Below are 22,751 nucleotides of genomic sequence, written 5' to 3'. Positions count from 1 at the left end.
TTTTAGGCACATGTGTCTGTGTAAACCAATTTTACTATAATGCAACTATGAATTAGAGTAAATTTAGCCTAGACTAAATCTGAAAAAGCTACATACTTCCTCCCAAAAACGTCAAATGTCTTTAGAGTCCTCATGTTTAAAAATTTATAAGTTGCAAACATATTTTAATATAAAGTGACTGTTCAGCCATACCAGCATACCAGCATGCATTACCTGGGAATCTTTTAAAAATGCAGATGTCAGCCAGGCATGGTGGTTCACGCCTGTATCTCAGCACTATGGGAGCCCAGGGTGGATGGATCACTTGAGGTCAGGGAGTTTGAGTGACCACGTCTCAACTAAAAGTGCCGAAACCACGTCTCTACTAAAAATACAAAAATTAGCTAGACGTGGTGGCGGGCAGCTGTAATCCCAGGTACTCAGGAGGCTGAAGCAGGAGAATCACTTGAACCCGGAAGGCAGAGGTTGCAGTGAGCTGAGATCACGTCACCGCACTCCAGCCTGGGCAACAGAGTGAGACTCCATCAAAGCAAAACAAAAAGCACATGCCTTGGCCCAACTTCAGAAATTCCAATTTAATTGACCTGAGGTAGGGGCCTGGACGCTGACATGTTTTAAGTGCCCCCAGGATCCACTGTTGAAAACCACTAGTTTAAAACATTGCTTCTGTGTCATTGCTTATGGCTTGCTAGTAAGAAAAATATTTTTGTAAAGTTACATCAGGTTATTGTTTTAATCTCTTAATGGAATTTGACAAAAAAGAGAGACCCTGTGAAAGATGACATGCAGGAGGCCCAATGCCATTGCAGATGTCTTTACGGTCAGGGATATGAAGTGAGACACAGCTGGGATGTAAGGCAGGATATAGAGAGTGCAGCCATAAAGAGCTACAAAGTCCAAAGGAGAGAGAAATCACATTTGTCTGGGAAGACAGGAAATGCTTCAGAAAGTTGGCACTGGAGAAACCTCTTGAAGGACGAGAGGACCTAACAGGCAAAGCAGAACATGTGGGACATTGAGAGCATCATTATGGGCAATGCCTGAGATGGATTGAAACACATCAGAACTGTTTAACTCAGTGAGTTCATCATGATAGTATGAAGCCAAAAGATCTAATTGGTGACGTTGGGTGATGCTCGGGAGCCAACTCATTATCTTGAAAATGGATAAAGGGAGAGAAACAAGCATTTATCTTCATTTTCATAATTAAACTGTGTCACTGGGTAAACAAATAGTTTTGACTAAAAGAAATACCTCTTTATAAACATGCTCCAGTTAATAAATGGAGAAGGAATGATTCAGATTAGAATATCACCACTTTGCAGTCTGGAATGAATGATATAGGACAATGATCATCAGTGACTGCTAATATCACACATGTAAAAAAACATCAAGCAGTCATGTAATGCCTCCTTATGAAGTATCATTTATGAAAAACAAACCAGAACCTGACGAAGCTTCTAGATGTCACTCCCAGTTTAGGGGCCATTCAGGAGACTGGGAGAGCTGGTAAATTACACCATAAAGATGCAAACAGCAGAATCTACACTGAAAGAACTCCACAAGCAAATGACCTAGTTTCTTAGGCAAGTTAATTTCAAGGGGAAAACCAAGATAAGTGGGGAATTATCAGGTTAAGTTTTAAGTTTTCTGAAATGTTGATTCAATGAAAATTTTAAGTTTGTATTTACTCATTATAAAAGTACCATCATTTGGAGCTTAACCTTTTTTTTTTTTTAACTAAGCTTCTTAAGTAATTATTAACAATTTAAACTAAGAATGTACTTTTTGTCAGTCTTTCTCTTTTTAATTAGTAGATGTATTTTTCTGGAGCAGTTTTAGGTTTATAGAAAAACTTGAGCAGAAAGCACAGGGTTCCTATATACCCCTTCACACTTTTCCCTCACCCCCCAGTTTCCCTGTTTTTAGTTTTTGCTATTTCTTACAGGAAGGATCCCCTATTTTTAACATTTTGCATTAGTGTGGCACATTTGTTAACAACTGATAAGCCAATATTGACACATTATTGTTGACTGAAGTCCATAGTTTACATTACAATTTATTCTTTGTGCTATTCATCCTGTGGCTTTTGACAAATATACAATGTCATGCTTTCACCATTTCATGATCATACAGATAATGGACCATTTCACTGTCCCCCACATCCCCTGTTAGCCACCTATTCATCCCTCCCTACCCCCAAACCCTTGGCAACCATTGGTCTTTTTGCCTTTAGTTTTGCCTTTTCCCCTTAGTTTTGCCTTTTCCAGGATGATATGTACAATAGTCCCCCCCACCCATTATCTGCATCTCACTTCCCCATACCGTTTTCCACAGTTTCACTTACCCACAGTCACTGTCTGAAAGCAGGTGAGTTCAGTACAATAAGATATTTTGAAGGAGAGATAGAGACCACACTCGCATAACTTTTATTACAGTTTATTTTGTAATTACTCTATCTTACTATCAGTTATTAATCTTTTACTGTGCCTATTTTATAAATTAAACTTTATCAAAAGTATATATGTATAGGAAGAAACAGAATATGTAGCATTCACTACTACCTGCGGTTTTAGGCATCCACTCGGGGCCTTGGAACATAAAATCCCATAGATAACGGGAGACTACTGTAGTTGGAATCATACAGTATGCATTCATTTCAGATGAACTTCTTTCACCTAGCAGTATGCATTTAAGGTTCTTTAATATCTTGATAGCTCATTGTTTTATCAGTGAACATTATTCCATTATCTGGATGCACCACAGTTTGTGTCTTCATTCACATAAAGAAGGACTTCTCGGTTGCTTCCAAGTTTTGGCAATTATGAATAAAGCTGTTATAAGCATTCGTGTGCAAGTTTTTGAATGGACATGAGTTTTCAACTCATTTGGGTAGATACCAAGGAGCATGATTGTTGAATACTGCAAGGATAGGTTTAGTTTTGTAAGAAACTGCCAAACTGTCTTCCAGAGCAGCTCTACCGTTTCGCACTCTTGTCAGCAATGAGGAAGAGTTCCTGGGGCTCCACATCCTCACCAGCGCTTGGTATTTTTATTGTTCTGGATTTTAGACATTCTAACATATGTGTGGAGCTATCTCACTGCTGTCTGAATTTGCAGTTCTCTAATGACATTGGATGTGGAACATCTTTTCATATGCTTATGTGCTCTCTGTATATTTTTGGTAAGGTGTCAGTTCAGATATTTTGCCCATTTTTAAATTGGGTTGTTTTCGTATTGTGTTTTAAGAGTTCTTTGTATATCTTGGGTACCAGTTCTTTATCAGATATGTGTTTTGCAAATATTTTCAGCCAGTCTCTGGCTTACCTTTTCATTCTCTTTAAGTTCTCTTTTGACAAACATCTCCTAACACCCAACAATTGCAAGAATCAATTTGGAAAATTTTTTAATTAAAGAAAAAGTATAAAAAGTTATGAAACTTGTTATTTGGAGATATGCCATTTTTAGGATATTTCATTTAAAGCTTTCCTGATTGTTGGACTGCAGTATGTCCGTTTACCTTATCAGAAACAGAAATGCAGTTTGTCAGGGGAAATTTTAAGAAGAGGGCAAGCTACCATTGGTTTGTTACTCTAGGAAAGTAAAATCACATTTTGGGGATGATATCATACTGAATACTATACACAGACTGAATGCTTTTGAGTCAGAGATGATTTAACCACTCACAAAGAACTGTAAGACTAAAATCTCAGTCTTTTCTGATTAGGTAAATTATCCATTAGTTTAGAATACCTCTATCTTTTTAAAAAAAAAAAAAATTACTCCGTTCTTGACTCATAGGGTAGCATGTAACCACACCCAATGATAGTAAGATACCTAGATTTGATTGCTTAATGAACAACATGTCTTTGGAACCATAACAAACATAATTTCTCCAAAATTTCCAGTCTGATTGATGGTTGAGATTTAGTCATGTGATAAACATTATTACCTGCAGGTACATGCAGATATCAACAGTAGAATTAGTTGACTTGGAAAGTTGAATAATATGCTAGAAAAAAAATCATCTGGTTAGAAGAATCAAGAAACTTTTAGAGTTGGGAGAGAAGGGATCCAGTCCAGGGCTGGAAAATAAGTTTCATGCCATGTCCCACCTCCATCCATGGGCAGCATCTTTCTCATCATGATGTGTAGAAGGATGCTGATGCCCGATCTGGGTGCTATGGGAGAGAGTGCCTCAATCCATTAGTGGTTTGCAAAAGGAAGCCCAGTAAGAGCCTCAAGCCCATAAATGTCTTGCCCAGTAGAATCTTACATCCCCACTCAAGGATGAGAAAATGGAGACACAAATAACTTAAAAGCCTTTTCCAGAGTCACCCAGCTGGCTGGTGGCCATGCTTATGTTTAGCAGGTCAGAATTTCATTGCTTCCATCCCATGATATAACCATCTACAGTTGATATCAGACAACTGGTCTCAGCTCTAAGGGCTAGGAAAAAAAAAATCTCCAGTGTGGACTAGTATGTCATTGTCTTTAAAACTAGTGTTTGAAATGTGTTTAAAATATTCAGTAAGAAAAGGTCTGGTCTATTTAGGAGAAAGGTGGGACTCATTAATAGAAATCAAATTACAAGGAACTAGACAAGTGAGAGCCAGGTAGCATTAACAGTCTGTGCTTGAGCTAACCCATGTCTCTTGTTAGGCAAAGGAAAGAACACAGCAGCCAGAAAGTGGCGAATTGTAACTATGACCAGGGCAGCCTGCAGCATATTCAGAAATGATTCCTCCGTTGAGAACTGGCTGCAGTCTCTTGAGTCAGAGAATATAGGAGACATAGGGTCCTGTGAAGCCTTGTAGAGAAAAGTTTTTGTGTTTGCATTTGTTTTGGGTTTTGTTTACTCATTGAGAAAGTATTTGGCCAGACACTGATATATATTTTTCTGTGTTGTGTGTATGTAGGTTAAAAAAAAAGGTCAAGCTAAAGCGATTAGGTAGTAAGTAGGCATTTGATATCTAAAGAGTGGGACATGTTAATTATAAAGCTGCTTATTGGCGCTACCAGGAGTTGGATATGTGCTCCTATAGAAAACGTGCATACATAATAATCTGCTCTACTTTAGTTATTCTACTGTCAGCCACCAGGCTATAATAATGGCTGACATCTATGGAATGCTTAATAAATATGCCACCACTAGACCACGTTTGAATACATTATTTGATTTTAATGTCATCCATCCCAAAGAAGCAAGTAGTGTCATACCCATTTTACATAGCTGCTAGGGACATCCTGAAGATTCAAGCCCGGGTTTACCTGATTCTAAAATCCCTTCCCAGGTCATCACATAAGACTGTCTGTCTCATCCAACAGCTTTGAACCTCTGTGCTTATCTGTGAACAGCAGATCATACCAATAGAAGCATCAGAAGAACCAATTTTTGTGAAAACTTCATAATTTGTGAAGGATTATTCAGAAATAATATGCTTTTATTTATAAATAAATGATTTAAACCAGCAAGCAGGGGCTTCATTGTTGTAATATTTATTCATAGCCGATGAGCAATGTTGTTATATAGTTTTGCTAACAAGTAATTTATTTTCATAATACTTTATGGAACTGTTTTTTCCAAATACATCACTGATTATTTAGCTAGCTATGATTTAGGCCTACTTTTCTATCATACATTTGCCTTTTCTCCTAAATAGTCATGCTTGAGGGGACTGAGTAATTGCTTTCAGCATAATTACAGCTGCACAGTAACACAACACACGACTCACAGGTCTTTTGAATGCTTATTATTTTGGCATAGACATAGTTGATCAATTTTCATATTTCTCATTGGTATTACATTAAATCTTAAAGACAAATATGCTTAATGTATTAGATGTAAAATGTTAGTAGTGCACTAATAAAAAACTGGTTTAGTTTATTTGTTGCCAGTTAATTCATCACAGACTTCATGACTATGTTTAAAGGCCTTTGAATGATTAGATGAAAAAATGATATGTCACAATAAATTAAGCCGATGAATTTTTTTTCCCAATGACTACCTTTTTCTCCAGATGCCTGCTTGATGGTCAGAAATATAACTCATATATCTCTATTTTGTATTTATATATGATAACTCAAGTATTCTTTAAACTTAATATTTTGTTATGTTTAATAAGGATTTGCTCTAAAAACGTTGAGAAAAACTGTACAAACTGCAATTGGTGACAAAAGAAAAACAAAACAAAAATAATGAAATTTGTTTAATGGATTTTAGAAAGTGGTCCTTAGAATTTCTAAGTAAGGATTTGGGATAGAAAGTTTTAAGTGAGAGTCTGCCTAAGACAAGGAGCAGGGTTAATTCTTCTCAGGCTCAGAAGTTTATCTCGTAGAGCTGCGGTCCCCCACCTTTTTGGCACCAGGGACCAGTTTCATGGAAGACCATTTTTTTCCATGGACTGGGGTGGAGGATGATTTTGGGATGAAACTGATCCACCTCAGATCATCAGGCATTGGATTCTCGTAAGGAGCACGCAACCTAGATCCCTTGCATGCACAGTTCACAATAGGGTTCGCACTCCTATGAGAATCAAATTCTGCCACTGATCTGACAGGAGGCAGGGCTCAGGTGGTAATGCTTGCTCGCCCACACCCACCTCTTGCTGTGCAGCCCTGTTCCTAACAGAGCGTGGACCAGTACCCATCCACGGCCCAGGGGTTGAGGACTCCTGATCTAGATAATTGAGTTAGGGCACTCTGCAATATGGCTTTTGTTGGTTTGTTAGATACTCTTTCACTATCAGGATTTTTATATTTCACATATTTAGGCTTCCAAGCATCACATTATTTTCCCCAGTTGCTTCTATTTAGAAATCAGCCACTGGTCACCTGTACGTACTAAGTAGCACTGTTGATACTTTGCTTTTGTTTGTTTATTAGTAGGGGTGGACTTTTGTAGATTGAAGCCTCCCCCCTACCCCCAACCCCCATTTTTTAGCCTTTTTTGCACTTAACAGGAAATGGCGAAGTGACCACACTTGTTGGTTACTCCCTAAAGTTACACCAAGCAATGTTTTAAATATTACCTGGTTTTATCTCTGACGTTTGGGAGAACTTTCTTTGTGTTCTATTGACTTGCTTTGCTTTTCTGTTTCCTGTAGAAACGCTCCAGAGGACAAGTGCTGTTTGATAAAGTGTGTGAACACTTGAACTTGCTAGAGAAAGACTACTTTGGGCTTACGTATCGAGATGCTGAAAACCAGAAGGTGAGTGATCAAAAGCAGTGCAAAATAAGATGGCTTGAACTGCTCATTACTGCCAGAAAGTGAACTGAGACTGAATGGGTGGATCACTTTCTCCGCCTCCCTTCATACTCCCACACTTTCTACTTTGAGTCTGTAAATGTTGTTAATCATCTATTCCTTGATGAAGGAAATCACTGACAGCTTCCTTTAATCTGGAATATTCTGGTAACAGTAAATGAACCCTTGTTTTTCATGCTTGAGTTATTTGTGGTTCCTGGAAGGCATTTTATGTGGTACGTTTTGCGGCGGGTGGCGGGTAATATATTTCAGTAGATTATTTGAACTAATGCAAATAAATTGATATTTATGTAAAAATCATGCTCATACCCCAAAATTCTATGAAGATATTATGGTTGTAACCCATAAATTGTCAGGGCAGTCCACTATTGCTGCTGCCCTATTTTTCATTCATCTTTTTATGCTTTCATATTGTTTCTTAAATCAGAATATGAGGGGGATTGTGTGCTTACCTGACACTTATCTAATGTATTTAGTACATGTTTTGTGTTTAATGCAGTATCTCTGTAGACTTTGTTCAGGGCTGTATCTCCTTAATCCACATAACTACCTGAGAAATACAGAAAAGTAAATCATTTCCATTGCATTCACACTGGAAGCTGAGTCAGAAATTTTGCTCATAGTTGTTACTAGTTTTGGTGTTGTGCCATAAATCATCCTTAATACCTCCCGAATTCTCCAGACAATGCCTAACTTCATTATTAAACATCTGATTTTACCAATGAGGAAAATCAGAAATCACAAGCAACTGTTGATTTGTTAGGGAAGCTTCCTAGGTGGATGCCTGAGGATCTTTTATTACAGAAGTCTCTGATGTGGAACTGAATAGCTAGGACGTCAGTATATCCAGTATATTTTTAAATTTATCCTAGTAACTTGTTTGAACATAGAATCTTCTGCCTTTTCCCCTCCGTTTCTGTGCTAGCTTGAATCCCTGAAGGCAATGGTTGTAAAAGAAAAAGACTTTTGTCGGGCCCAAACTTCATACATGTGCATTTTCTCATTAGACCAGTGCCTGGGCCTTTGGAGGGCTTGGCAGAGGGGCACCAGATGTGGGGCAAGGACCACAGTGAGGGAAGCCTTCCAACAACCACTGACTTCTCATTGCGTTTAGGGAGAGTCTGTACCTAATCAACATTAAGTCATTTTTATTCTCCTCTGATTCAAATTCAAAATGTCATTTCCTTTTCAGAATTGGTTGGACCCTGCTAAGGAAATAAAAAAACAGGTTCGAAGTAAGTTCCTTTGGATTATTTTTTTGGAAATGTGAAGGTTTTCAGAGAGCAAGTTGTCGGAATTTGTAGCCCATACCTAAGTGGCTAGTGTGAATACCAACTTTTCTTGTGTCAAATTTGATCTGGCAATTCCAATAGTATTCATTTTGTAGTTGTCACAACTTGGGAGTCAAAGGGACTGCGATGCTTGGCCTGTTTCTCTGCCTGTGAATAGATGTCAAGTATATGATTTAATCAACTGATGTTAGAATTGGCAATTAACCATTTAAAAGTTCCAAACTGCATTATTAATGTTCCAACAGTCACAGAAGTATGAAAGGCCAGATAAAAGTCATAATCATTTCATAGCTTTGAAAAGGAATAACAAGTCAAACTGAAGGTTACTGTCTGGTAACAGCCTCTTTTCCTAGTCCCCTGAAGGCAATTTGAAAAATACATATTTTAATGGACCAAACAATTGCATGAGCAAGTGACAAATTCAAAATACAAGTAGCTAATAAGTATTAAACAAGTTGCTAAATTTTACTAATAATTAAATGCAAATTAAAATGACACATCATTTTTCACCTATTCAGATGACCAAAGAATTAGGGTTTAATAATAAACTATAGCACTTATTTACTCAATTGGTAGAATAAGTTGGTTCAATCATTTCAGAGGGCAGTTTGTCAATATTTATTAAAATTTAAGCTGTACTTACTCTTTGACCCTTAATTTCACTTGTGGAAATTTATTCAGCATATGTATTAATGAGGAAAATGTGCATTTGTATAGCAAATGAAGGTTCACTATCTTACTATTTACGGTAGGAGAAAACTAAAAGAACCTTAATTATCCATGTATAAAGAAATTATTAAGTCAATCATGGAATAGCCATATAAATACATATTAGCTCTCCTTAGTGAAAATCAGTTTGCAGAATATTTTCTATCGCACAATCACATTTGTTTTTAAAAAATTATATCTGTATAGATGCATGGAAAACTTTTGGAAGGCAGGAAGATTTTATTGGTAATTACTCCAGAAGTATATCATCCAATGTAGGGGTTGAGGAGGAGGAGTTTTTAAAATTTTTTACCCTTTGCTATAGCTCTTACTTTTGCCACAAACATGGATACTAACTTAAAATAACTATATTTTTATTCATATTTTTGTCAGTAAAGTCTAAATTCTTCCAAACAACTAATTCTAGTTAAAGAATACGTTTAAGAGCAGTTTATTAATGAGAGCATCATTCCCATTCCAATAAGTAAAAGTTTTCAACAGTTTACTATTAAAAGAGCAAGCAAATACTTCTTAGTGCCTTTGAAAGTCCTGAGCTATCGAAATAATACCCCAACTACTAATAAAACATAATTAGTAGTGAACAGTTTGGAAATGGTTCAATACTAGATAATATCCGAGAAAGACAAAAGTATAACCATACTTCCAGATATAAGAAAGTCCACTGATTATTTATACAATTAAGACCTCTTTTCCGTATGTTTGAGGGAAATTTGATGTATCCACTAACCAGAAACTTGATAACAAATTAGGTTAATAGAAACAGTTAATTGAGATGGAAACCAGAGATAGCTGTAGTTGTGATAAATAAATGAAAACACTACTTATTTTTTGTTCTGAGGAATTCTAAGAAAAAAATTAAGGTAAATATTTTTCTAAGGAGTATTAAAGAGTTATTCAAGTAGACATGCTGAATATATATCATAACATTTTGTGTGCATGAAGTTCTCTTATTCATCTAATTAATGGACTAAGCTGATTAATAATTGCAAAGCACTTTGACAATATATAAAATGTTCAAGGATAAGTCATAATATCATGACAGGAGAAAGACTGTATAAACTAATTTTCTTTTTTATTATTAATAGGATTCATTTTTTCTTTAACTTCCCATTTATACTGTCTTCTACTATCCTTTCAAAGAGAAGAAAGCTAAAGGGACAAGATAATCAAAATAAGAGTTTTAACGGATTTTTTTTTACCATGCAGATTAGGCAGTGTATATGACTTTGCCATAAAGAAAACTGACAGTCTTGCAGATAAAAGAGACAAGGAAAATTGGAATTTCTTTAAAAATAGAATTCCGTATTTTTACCTGTATTCTTTGTTGTTTCCCATCCACTAAAATGCCCTCTTGCCACAAAATTTTACATTCAACGAAAGCAGAGAAGTATTACCTTATCTAATGTTATTATTGTACCATCATCTCTACTTCTAAAATATAAATGATAAAAGGATGTTCCCATGCTTTTTATGCTGTGGGCTTACAGTATTCCTTTAGAATGAGATCTCTAAGAAAATGGAAACAAAGCTAACAAATATCTTAAGTCCAAATTTATGATAAATAGAAAATTCTAAAACTTCATGCCTATAATCCCAGTTCTTTGGGAGGCCAAGACGGGAGGATCACTTGAGGCCAGAAGTTCAAGACAAGCCTGGGCAACATAGTGAGACCCTGTCTCTATGTTTTTTAAAAAATTGTTTTAATTAGCTGAGTGCAGAGACACATGCCTGTAATTAGTTAGTCCTGGCTACTGGGGAGGTTGAGGGGGTTGGATTACTTGAGCCCAGGAGTTCAAGGCTGCAGTGAGCTGTGATTGTGCCCCTGCACTCCATTCTGGGTGTCAGAGTGAGACCCTGCTTCTAAGAAACAGAAAATTTTGAAACTGAAGAGTTCTTATGAAAAAAAATTCTTATTCCAGTCATCTTTTATGCATGATGGATCTTAAAATGTCTAAATAGACTATATTTTGTGATCTTTAAGTATGTTTTATGATACAGTAATTTTATAACATAGAGCATATATCATACTTTTATGACAAAAATACAGTATGTTAGAAATTTTAAGATTTGTCTGACATAAAAGACTAACATTAGAAATTTTTCTTAAGAATGAACTATCATCAGTGTTACAATTTTCTATTTATCATACATTTGTAACTTAAAATTCCACATCAGCATTATAGAAATATTCATTTTAATGTGTTCAAGCTGTTTCATTTCCTCTTTCTAACTAGGGCCCTCATTTGAGCAGATATAGAGTTGCAAACTTATTTATTGCATAAGCACTTCCTTCTCAGTGGATTTGTTTCTGTCACATTCTTTATGGGGATATGTATTTGAGCTTTAATCTGCCTCTCTCATTAATTTCCAGTTTTATGCCCCATTTAACTGGACTTTTTTTTTTTTTCTTGATTGAGGTGTAGATTGTATTATAGTTTCTGTACACTTTCCCATTGTTTCAAAATACTGTCCTGAAAGGTGTATTTTTTGTGTGTTATAACCTTAGGGAAGTGGATTCCTTAGTAGTAGCAGTGATTTTCAAAATGTGTTTCCAAAGACCATTTTTATTATTAGAACCGTAAGGGAGCTTACTGAAGCCATAAATTCCTAGGCCATATTCCAAATCTCTGAAATAAAAATTCCTGGGAGGAAGCCGGGGAATTGGCATTTTTAATGGGTACCTCAGGTATTTCTATGGCTCACTGTAGCTTGAAACTTGCTTTCCTAGAATGAGGATTTTGGCACTCAATGTCTTTTCTGTATATTTTGTTACTTATTGGTGCCTAACTTGGATATTTATTCTAAGATTGTGTAATTACATTGCTAAACTAATCATTGGATTCAGGGCCTGCGTTGAAGTGAATAAAAATTATAAAAGAGCAATAAATGCATTTCCCATAACTAATCCATTAGTTTTAATTCTACTTGCTTGGGGGAAAGCCAGCTCTCATGAACCTTGCCACTGGCAAGTATTGAAGGGATCTATTTTAATAGGAAGTGAGTAGGAATCAATAAGAAAATACAACCAAATCAGACTATTTTTGGAAAAACAAAAGGACTTTTTTGAGAACAGTGGGAAAAACAATCACTAAAATGTTTTCGACTGACAGATGTATTTGAATGGTTTAAAAATGATATTAAGTTCCCAATAATGCTTGGTCCTATGCTAAATCCTTTATAGGGCACCTCTATAGGGCATCCGGTAGAGTTCCTGCCATGTAGAATCCTACATGTGATGTCAATGGTAGTGTTAAGAATTAACTATAAGTAATACATGGATCTATGCCATTTATGACAGAATGTAAGAAACTGATGAAGCTAAATATTGCCTCAGATGCAAGAGAACAATGCAGAGAAAGGATCTAGGAAATACAGTACTGTACCTTCTTTTGAATGTTTGGGAAGGGCTCATGGAGCAATGAAGTTTCCAGAAGTCATTTAATGGAGAGACAGGGAGATTCGGAAGTCTTAGGAGAGTACTGGAAGCATAAGGGGTGGAATGTGAAGTCGTAGAATCCTAGAGTAAGGGCAGGTCAGTGGCCACTGGGTGAAGCATGGATGAAAGGCCTCCAGGGTGGAAGCCTGGGGGATTGGGAGGAGTTTTTCAGTAAACCATTCAAAATACAAGCAAGACCTAGGCTATGACACTTTTAGTGTACTTCTTGGGTAGAGGGAACAAATATAAACAGCACCACAGAGAAGGGATACCCAGACTTTGGTAAGTTACTGCATTTACAGGCCAGAAGAACAGAGTGACTACAAGTTAAAGTAATGATCACATAGTAAATGTAGAAAAAAAGAAAAGGGTATTTTCCATGTTTATATTGATAAACCATATACAATTAGAGATAGTATTAATGAGATGTGGAGCTTCGTTAAGGCTTCGTAATGTTTTAAGGATATGTGTTGACAATACAGAGAGTAGACGCTTGTGAGCTGACTCCTGGTTGACCCTTTTCAGTGCTGGAGAGGCCTTGAGTAGAGGCCACAGGATGAAGATCACAAAACATAAAAAGGATCTGGCTAAGTGTCAGGCTATGGAGGTGCAGGTGCAAAATTTGGCAATGTGCAGAAAATACATTCAAGTACCTATTGCATCAAAAATTTCCCTGAGCAAGAAAATAATTTTCAACAGCCCACAGAGCAGCCCACTTACTAGAACACTGTTCACTGCAACAAACCTTTCCCATAAAACAAACGTATGTTGAATAGTCCCTTGACGTTTATTATAATTGGATTTGACCTGTAATAACAAAGCAGAAAGGACAAAGAAAATGGGAATTATGTTTGTAATGTTGGTCTGTGAGCTATCCAGACATTCGCAGCAATAAATCCAGCCACTCCCAGACTTATCTGATTGAAGATTATTCGTATCATTCATGTTTTTTCCTTCTTCCAAGTGCTTACCTTTGATTCTGAAAAAGGTAGGAAGTTTGATCAGTTTCCTTACTAGTTAAAAGTACCAATAAAGGATTTGATTGGGGAGAAGTTTAGAAATTAGACGAGGTTTCAGACTTATCTGTAGATTTCATATCACCGAGGTTTCCCAGTTTTCCATTAATGATCAAAAGTTGCCTGGGTGTTAATGCTTGGAGTTAAGACTGTTCTGGCCATCAATTAGAGTCATAAGGTTTTTCTCGAGGTTTTACTCTAATTTTTTTCCATCGTTGCAGGTGGTGCTTGGCACTTTTCATTTAATGTGAAATTTTACCCACCAGACCCTGCCCAGCTATCTGAAGATATCACCAGGTATTTGAAAGGCTATTCAAAAGACAAGCGTCCTGGGAGAGTTGTGCTTCTCTTCAATGCTCCGGAAAGGAGTGTGCTTACATCTGGTAGCCTTACAATCGTCCACGCTCAAATGGCAAACAAAAGGCAAATCAACAAGAGCAAACATCTGATGAGAAGATTTGCCAAATCCTATCTTTTCACAGTTGAATCTTTGGTGCCAGGATGATATTCCCTCTGCTTGACCCTGGTGGGAAAACATGCAGAATTGAGATACTGTCATCCACCCACCATAGTCAAATTGGATGGGATTCAGCCTTATATGATATAGCAGCTCTTAGTTTTTCTGCTTTAATACGTAGAGTAAAAATGTCCTTGGATGCTTGTGCTTTTTATATAACCAACACATACACACACACATAAATTTAAGTGTTTACTTTCTATGTCCTGCGTATACAAGGAAAATGGTTAATTTGTTTTCTAGAAAGAAGATACTAAGAAAGAAATCAAAACAAAAATATTTCAGTAACAGCTTTGAGTGTGAAAGGGGATCTCATTATAAAGCTGTACTGGATGTCTTAATCTGGGCTGCTATAACAAAATACTATAAAGTGGGTGGTTGATAAACAATAGAAACTTATTTCTCACCATTCTGGAGACTGGAGGTTTGAGATCAGGGTGCCCGCAGGTGAGGTCCTGGTGAGGATCCGCTTCTGGATTGCAGGATGCTGACTTCTTACTGTGTCCTCATGTGTTGAAAGGGTGAGGGGGGTCTCCCTCCAGTCTTTTTTATAAAAGCACTAATCCCATTCATGAAGGCTCCACCCTAATCACTTCCCAGAGACCCCCACCTTATGATCCCATCATCTTGAGGGTAGGATTCGAACGTATGGATTTGGAGGGGAGGGCACACGGACACTCAGTTCATTGTTCCTCGTGTGCTCTGACCTTCTAGGCTTCTCTGCATTCACCTTAGAACTCCTACTCTCTTGCTCAGCTCAGTAGTAAGTTTATGACCAGTCAAAGCAATTTTGTGCAGTGTGTGCAGAATTTTCTGTGTAAGCTTTGCATTCTTTTTGGAGGGCTTTACAGAAAAGGGAAATTACTCAAAACAACTTCAATCACTTGCTACAGTTAAAAATAATTTCACCAGACATATTAAGAGAAGGGTAAAAATTAGTTCCAGAGGATTTCTTATATTTGCAATAAATCAGAGAAAATTTATAATTTCTTACTTAAAGATACTTTTTAGTTGCTGTTGAAGAACTGTTTTATTTTGGCTAATTTGTGGTTATAGAGCCCATATATACCTGGATTTGAAAATGTAGTGCATGGTGGGCCGGGTGTGGTGGCTCACGCCTGTAATCCCAGCACCATCCTGGCTAAGACGGTGAAACCCCATCTCCACTAAAAATACAAAAAAAATTAGCCGGGCGTGGTGATGGGTGCCTGAATTCTCAGCTACTTGGGAGGCTGAGGCAGGAGAATGGCGTGAACCTGGGAGGCGGAGCTTGCAGTCAGCTGAGATTGTGCCACTGCACTCCAGCCTGGGTGACAGGGTGAGACTCCATCTCCAAAAAAAAAAAAAAAAAAAAGAGAGAGAGAAAATAGTGTGTGGTTTCTTTCTGTTGACTCATGTAATACTTGTAGAGCCTGTTAAATGTTTAAGGATTTTTTCTGTCATAATTACATGGATTTATGTCACCAGCCTAAAATCATATTTAGAGGGGACCTTAAGACTTTATCATAGTCCTCTGCTTCCATAGATGAACAGTTCATTCTTATATACAAGGTACCAGGTGTGTTTTGTTCTGTCCGTATGTGAGGCTGGGCTTGATATTATTAAAACTCATCAACGTTAACACTTACCTTGAGGTCTTTGGCAGTTAGTAATTTATCTGTAAGTCTTAAAAGCAAAATAACAGAGAAGACAAATCAACATGTTTTTATGTAGGTCATATTTTTATGATATGGCAAAATTATATGGAAAATTGTTAATTTCTCCAGTTTAAAACTGCTTATGGTGACAAGATTCTCGAATTTTAAGGCAGGAAATCTTTATATCTTAGATAGATTTTAAGAAGCTATCTAAATTTTAAAAATGAGAACTGAAAACAGGAGACATTGTGTTATTATAAAGAGACTACCTCATTAAGAATGCAGGAAATTGAGAGTGAAGTTTATAATGAGATAGCTGTTGAGTTACCTGCAATCTGTTTTGTTCATATAGTAAGACCGGTCACCTTAATATCAAAATACTTCCATAAGGCTAATTGGGGCCTAATAATCACACAATCATATCACTTAACAATGGGGGACACGTACTGAGAAAGGCATCTTTAGATGATTTTGTTGTTGTGTGAACATCCTAGAGTGGACTTGCACAAAGCTAACTGGTAGAGCCTACCATTCATCTGGGCTCTATGATAAAGCCCATTGCTCCTAGTCTAGAAAGCTGTACAGCATGTGTCTGTACTGAATACTGTGGGAGATCATAACACAATGGCAAGTATGTGTATATCTAAACATGGAAAAGATACAAGAAAAATACAATATAAAAGATTTTTTTTAATGGTACACCTGTATAGGCCACTTACCATGAATGGAGCGTGCAGGACTGGAGGTTGCTCTGAGTGAGTGAGTGAGTGAGTGATGAGTGAATGGGAAGGCCCAGGACATTATGTACACTACTGTGGCTTTTATAAACACTGTATACTTAGGTAGGCCACGTTAAATTTATTGTTAAAAATTTCGTTCTTCAATAATAAATTAACCTTAGCTTACTGTATTTTTTTTACTTTTTAAACTTTTTAATTGACTTTTGTAGTAGTACTTAGCTTCAAACACACATTGTACAGCTACACAAAAATATTTTCTTTCTTTATATCCTTATTCTGTGAGTTTTTTTCTATTTTTAAAATTTATAATTTGTTTTTACTTTTAAAACTCTTTTGTTAAAAACTTAAGACATAAACACATATATTATTAGCCTAGGCCTACACAGGGTCAAGATCATCAGTATCAGTGTCTCCACCTACACATCCTGTCCCACTGGAAGGTCTTCAGGGACAATAACACACATGAAGCTGTCATCTCCTAGGATAACAGTGCCTTCTTCTGATACCTCCTGAAGCACCTGCCAGAGGCTGTTTTACAGTTAACTTTGTATTTTTACAGGTAGAAAGAGTACACTGTAAAATAATGATAAAAAGTATAGCATAGTGAATACATAAACTAGTAACATAGTCACTTGTTATCCTTATCAAGTATTAAGTTCTGCACGTGATTGTATGTGCTAGTCTTTTATATGAGTACGTTTGTTTACACCAGCACCACCACAAATGCGTGAGTAATGTGTTATGCTATGACATTAAGATAGCTATGACATCACTAAGCAATAGGAATTTTTTAGCTCCATTTTTGTCTCATAAGACCACCATCATATATGTGATCCATCATTGACTGCAGCATCATTTTGTGGCATATAACTGTATTTAAGAGCATTTTTACATTATAATTCCCCCACCCAAGGATTTCAGAAAATGTGTTGGGGACTGTTCATTTGACTTTAAAAGTTATTTTAAAAGGTGTTAGAAGAATATGTCTTTAAGTTTCTTTTAGACTGTGCTTTATTAATAAAACCCTATTATGAACGTTGACTTGCTTCTAAATGCCTTTAAATACTGTCTTTTGTAACGAAGTATCTTTCCCTTCTATCTAGAACAAATATGTATGAAGGAAATATCAAAATATATAGATGCTAGAAAATTTATCCTAGAGAGGTTGTTCTACAGGGAGAAATTATTTACCCACAATTTTTACCAAGTGACCTCCTTTTCCTGTATCCTCATGCTGGCCTTCGTTGTCTTGTGCTTTTGGTTCCTGGAAGGTACTACCTCTGCTTGCAGTTGCGAGATGACATCGTGTCCGGAAGGCTGCCCTGCTCCTTCGTTACTCTGGCCTTGCTGGGCTCCTACACTGTCCAGTCAGAGCTCGGAGACTATGACCCGGATGAATGTGGGAGCGATTACATTAGTGAGTTCCGCTTTGCACCAAACCACACTAAAGAACTGGAAGACAAAGTGATCGAGCTGCACAAGAGCCACAGGTTAGAGGCAGAAGCCCTGAGCGCATTCATTTAAGTTGTGCCTTGTTGGGGGAGTGTCCCGCATACAACCCACCTCTTCACAGTACTGATTTCGTCCATTAACGGCGAGAGTTGAGCGTAGTGTGGGTCCATGCGCGGTAAAATTCTGAGATGGGTAAGCTCTCACTCGGAGCATCCAGGTGTTCATTTGTAGTGCTTTCTTGCAAAGCCCTTTTTCTTCTTCTTCTTTTCTCTTGTGTCTGCTGGTGCCTCCATAGGACTTCTTCTTATGAGATAGCATGGAGCTAAGGGGGAAGTATTGCAGCCTACCAGGGAAGGGAAAAGCATCATTGTAACGTATTTTTCTTCTCATCAGAGGAATGACGCCAGCAGAAGCAGAGATGCATTTCTTGGAAAATGCCAAAAAATTGTCCATGTACGGGGTAGATTTACATCATGCTAAGGTATGCATTTTTTTAAACCCCAAACTTTCTATATATTGTTATTTAACTCGATGTTGTTATCACTGTAAACTGGTGACTTTTACTTCAGTTCATGTAAATGAAACCTTTGAGAATTCAAATCTCTGTTTGTCTTTTAAGCCTTACTCCACGGTACAACAAATGTAGCTTTCTGATATTTAATGAGGGGTTTGCTCTTTGTGTCTCAAACTTGTATTACTCCTGGGCATGGCCTTCTGAAAGCCCATGATAGGCAAAGCCTCTGATGGCCTTTTGATGCAGTTAGAAACCTACCTTGACCCTTAACAAGCTCTTAGTTCACCCTGCTTCTCCATCACAGTCTTATTTCCCACTCTGTGCTGTCACATGACCTTTGCTCCCATCAGACTCTGCTTCTACGCTTTCCCTGACTATGTCCATCTCTGGACTCTCCTCCTCTTTCCTGTCTGTTTGTCCAAACTTAGCCAATTGTCCAAGACTCAAGCGTCACACTTGTTAAGTGCCAGACACTGTCTGTGGCCCTACCTGGATACATACCAGGCAGTCAGTAAATTCATACTGAATTTAAGAAGTCTACCTCCAAAGTTTAGGTACTCTGACAAATAATCAGAACTCTGAAATAAGATTGTTGTTTTAAAGTTCACCTAGGCTAAGGTTTGCTTCGTTGACTGGTGATCGATGAAATGTTAAAGGTGTATCTTGGGAACAGAGTCTTGGGAAGAAAGAATTTGGGTTGAGACTGTAGCAGGGTTACAATTGTGAGGATACACAAAGCAGCTTTGACTCCGTGTCATGCTTTTTCTGGAATCTCTGTCCTTTCCAGTAGTGGTAGAATGAACGTAGGACTACTAGTCTTTTTAAACAGCCCAGAATAAAAGTCCTGTGGAAATACAAGAAAATTTTTATGAAAACTTTTATTAGCAAAACATATAAAATTTGTTAGGATCCTAGGTTTGGATTCAGAGGCATTAGCAGGGTTAAAAGGTCAATGTTAAAGGTCAGAGGTTGTTTCTTCTGATTGGGTCCAACAGGATGACATTGTTCCTGTTTAGGGATGTGTGTTTGACTTTGATGGACAGGGTTAGTAATTAATTTCATGGTCTGAGACTCACACAGAACGTGCAGTTACAGGTTTCCAGGCCAACAAGTGTCTTACACAGTCGGGTTTGGGGCCTGGAAATGAAGAGAATTTCAGCTGGCTCTGTTCAAGCAAACGCCTCAGCAACCCTGCGGACCCATTGCAGGGAGCTCTGTGGTCTGTAGGTTCTGTCGATACTGGAAGTTGGGCTGCGCTTTGGTTAGCGTTTGGAGAGCAGACTAATCCCCAGGGATTTTGGGAGGAGAATGGGGGCCCTGGAATCTGCAGGTTTGATTGGTTTTGCTGTGGATCACTCTGCACGTCACGTAGGATGAGCTCTCCAAGGCCTGAGCGCTAGCAAAATCTCTGTGACTTGGCGGAGGCTCACACCAGGGATGTGCTGTTACGTTGAATGCCAAGCTCTTTGACATTTGCGTATAATTACGACAGCAGGTGTAGCTCTGTTTACTTGCCAGTTCATTATTACACTTTTTCACTTATTTTGCACTCAGATAACAAAGATGTTTCTATTGTATATTAGGTACAAGGTAGAGTGAGAATTTCAAAATAAAAATAAGAGCAGACATTAAGATTTTTAAATTTCTCTTAGTGTTTCCCCCGAAGAGGCTAAAAGATAAGGAAACAAGAAGGAAATGAAGGGAGCCTGAGAATTTGAGTGAATCTGAAGCTATTTTTGAGTTACATCACACACTTTGATTCTCTTACTGCCCGGAAATAAATAAATAAATAAAAGATTAGGGTGTACATTTCAGGAAGTACACCTCAGGATGTATCAGTGTTTCTATCAGTAAATATAAAATCACTTAACATTGCTATCGCTACAGAATTAAAATAGATGGCTGCCTTTTTCATTTAATAATGTGATTTGAAATTATGCCAGTTAAAAAGAAAATTAAGGAAGTACAAATGTAGCGTTACAGAAATTTTTCTTAATATTAAGTATAACAGATAATTCAGTTATAGATTCAATTTTCCCATGCCACCACACTCCATCATTTGAAGAAGGAAATTTACTGAAACAAATTGGAGCTAATTTCCGGTTATGAGCGAGATGCCTTGCTTCTGTTGATGGTATGAAAGACCCTGAGCGTTACAATCCATTTAAAACTTCTGAGCTGGAATCCTGTATGAAGAATAAACACGCATATTACACAAAGGTCCTATGTTTTGGAAAAACCTATTCTAAATGTTTTGTTTTTTCTTTGTACATCTGACTCTGGTTGTTTGTCATTTAATGTGCATCTTGATGGGCTTTGTCAGAGTCATTTATTTTATGTAAGATTCTGAAATGTAGATATAAGTCCATATAGGATATCCCGCAGAGCAGTAGATGCTGAAGGATGGCAAAGTTTGAACACTGATGTCGAATTAAAGAAATCGTATGCCCCTTTATTTTCATGATGACTGAGACTATTCAGGTCCACCCCAGTGCTCCTTGCTAAAGGGAGTGCACATGTATTTATTGATAGTGAAATGCACATGTCCTCAACAAATACTGTTGTCATGACTTTTAAAACCAAAGATTTCTCAGGCCCAGCAAGGTAGCTCACACCTGTAATCCTAGCACTCTGAGACGGGCGGATTGCTTGAGGTGAGGAGTTCGAGACCCGATTGAATAAATGTAGCACAACCCCATCTCTACAAAAACAGAAAAATGAGTCGAGTGCGGTGGCACCTGCCTGTGGTTCCAGCTACTCAGGAGGCTGAGGGACGAGAATTGCTTGAGCCCCTAGAGGTGGAGGGTGCAGTAAGCCAAGATGGCACCACTGCGCTCCATCCTGGGCAACAGAGGTAGACCCTCTCAAAAAAAAAGAAAAAAAAAAAAAAAGATTTCTCAAACTAACCTCAGTACTGTGGCCTGTGGCAGAAAATTTGAGATGAAAAGTATCATTTTTCTTGCCATGCAATTAATGAAATCGAGACTTGCATCCAATTAAAAATTGCACTCATTTCTGTCATTTTCATTTTTCATTCACTTTTCTTTCAACAAACATGTAATGGCTTCGTGCATGCAAGGTAGGCAGTGCGCTGGCCGTGAGATTACAAAGATAAACAGAGCTCCTGCTCTCAACCAGCTTTTGTCTCCAGGATAAGGAAGACAAGTGATAGTTTATTTCAGTGCCATTTGCTAAGGGTGTACTAGAGATAACAGATTGATTTTGGGACACAGAGAGGTGTTTTTTGGAGGAGACAGGAAGAGGAGGCATCAGAGCCTTCTTCATCTTCCTCAAGAAGGGAGCTACTGTTTTCTTAAAATTCAAAGAAGTAACAGGTGATTAAGGTTTTTATTAAAAGTTTTATTGTTACCTAATAATGGAAAAGGTTTCAAATGTCCTTTCCCTTGGTAGGTTGAAGGTACACTTTCTAAAGTCCTGTTCTATAGTTACCAAAAAGAAAGTGAGTCAAAGAGAAGTGATTCTGGCAGTCCTTCCTCATTCCTGCACTCTGCCAATGGAGTAAGGTGGTCACCTCTGAGTGGTGGTGCAGACAGATTGACTGGTTCTAAAGGATCAGTAATACCAGCTGCGTGTCAGCATCAGGTTATAGCTCTTTAAATCACTCTTTCAAATTAAAGTCCTAGATAAATGGTGGGCAGTTTCCGGTCTTTGAGTTCTCCTCAAATTTTATTATATTGTAATATCCTGCCATCAAATATTTCCACTCCTGCAGAGTAATTCAGTATGTCATGGAATGTTACGTTTCCAAAGTAAAATATTTCATTTTAAACCAATTATGCTTTGTTGGCAAACTTACATTTCCCAGAGATGGACCAGTATATGTATTTCTGATTCTGGACATTTCCATCTTCTGCCTTGCATTGACAGCAGATCTGGGCATCGCTTCCGATGGGTGGTCAGCTCATGACCCTTTCTGTCCCCTGATTCCAACAATCAGTGGGACCAGGGATGGACTCTGACCTCACATATAATCCTGCCTGCATCCTATCTTTTTCCTTCATTCATGGCCACCACAGATGTTCATTTTACCCTGACTTAAATGGAATACAACATTGGGAAAGACTGTATGTGGTATATCTCCTAAGCTTGACACAACATCTCTAATGACTGCTGGACATCACACATCCCT

At 37.6% G+C, this 22,751-nt stretch overlaps 1 protein-coding gene across 32 annotated transcripts in view; it reads left to right on the top strand.

The window, feature by feature from the left end:
- The window catches only part of LOC105478842 (erythrocyte membrane protein band 4.1 like 3), a 159,855-nt gene that overhangs the window by 100,503 nt on the left and 36,601 nt on the right, over positions 1 to 22,751 (top strand). For all 32 annotated transcript variants that reach the window (XR_011617073.1, XM_011736516.2, XM_011736519.3 and 29 more), the window contains 5 exons: positions 7,107 to 7,211; positions 8,461 to 8,503; positions 13,963 to 14,038; positions 17,907 to 18,125; positions 18,481 to 18,568. Coding sequence is in view for 31 of the 32 variants with exons in the window: in XM_011736516.2 (XP_011734818.1) it covers positions 7,107 to 7,211; positions 8,461 to 8,503; positions 13,963 to 14,038; positions 17,907 to 18,125; positions 18,481 to 18,568 (531 nt within the window). In the remaining variant the exon portion in view is untranslated. The remainder of the gene's footprint in view (positions 1 to 7,106; positions 7,212 to 8,460; positions 8,504 to 13,962; positions 14,039 to 17,906; positions 18,126 to 18,480; positions 18,569 to 22,751) is intronic.

This window comes from Macaca nemestrina, chromosome 19, assembly GCF_043159975.1.
Source record: "Macaca nemestrina isolate mMacNem1 chromosome 19, mMacNem.hap1, whole genome shotgun sequence".
In the NCBI taxonomy this organism is placed as follows: domain Eukaryota; kingdom Metazoa; phylum Chordata; class Mammalia; order Primates; family Cercopithecidae; genus Macaca; species Macaca nemestrina.
This window is presented reverse-complemented; position numbering and strand designations above follow the sequence as displayed.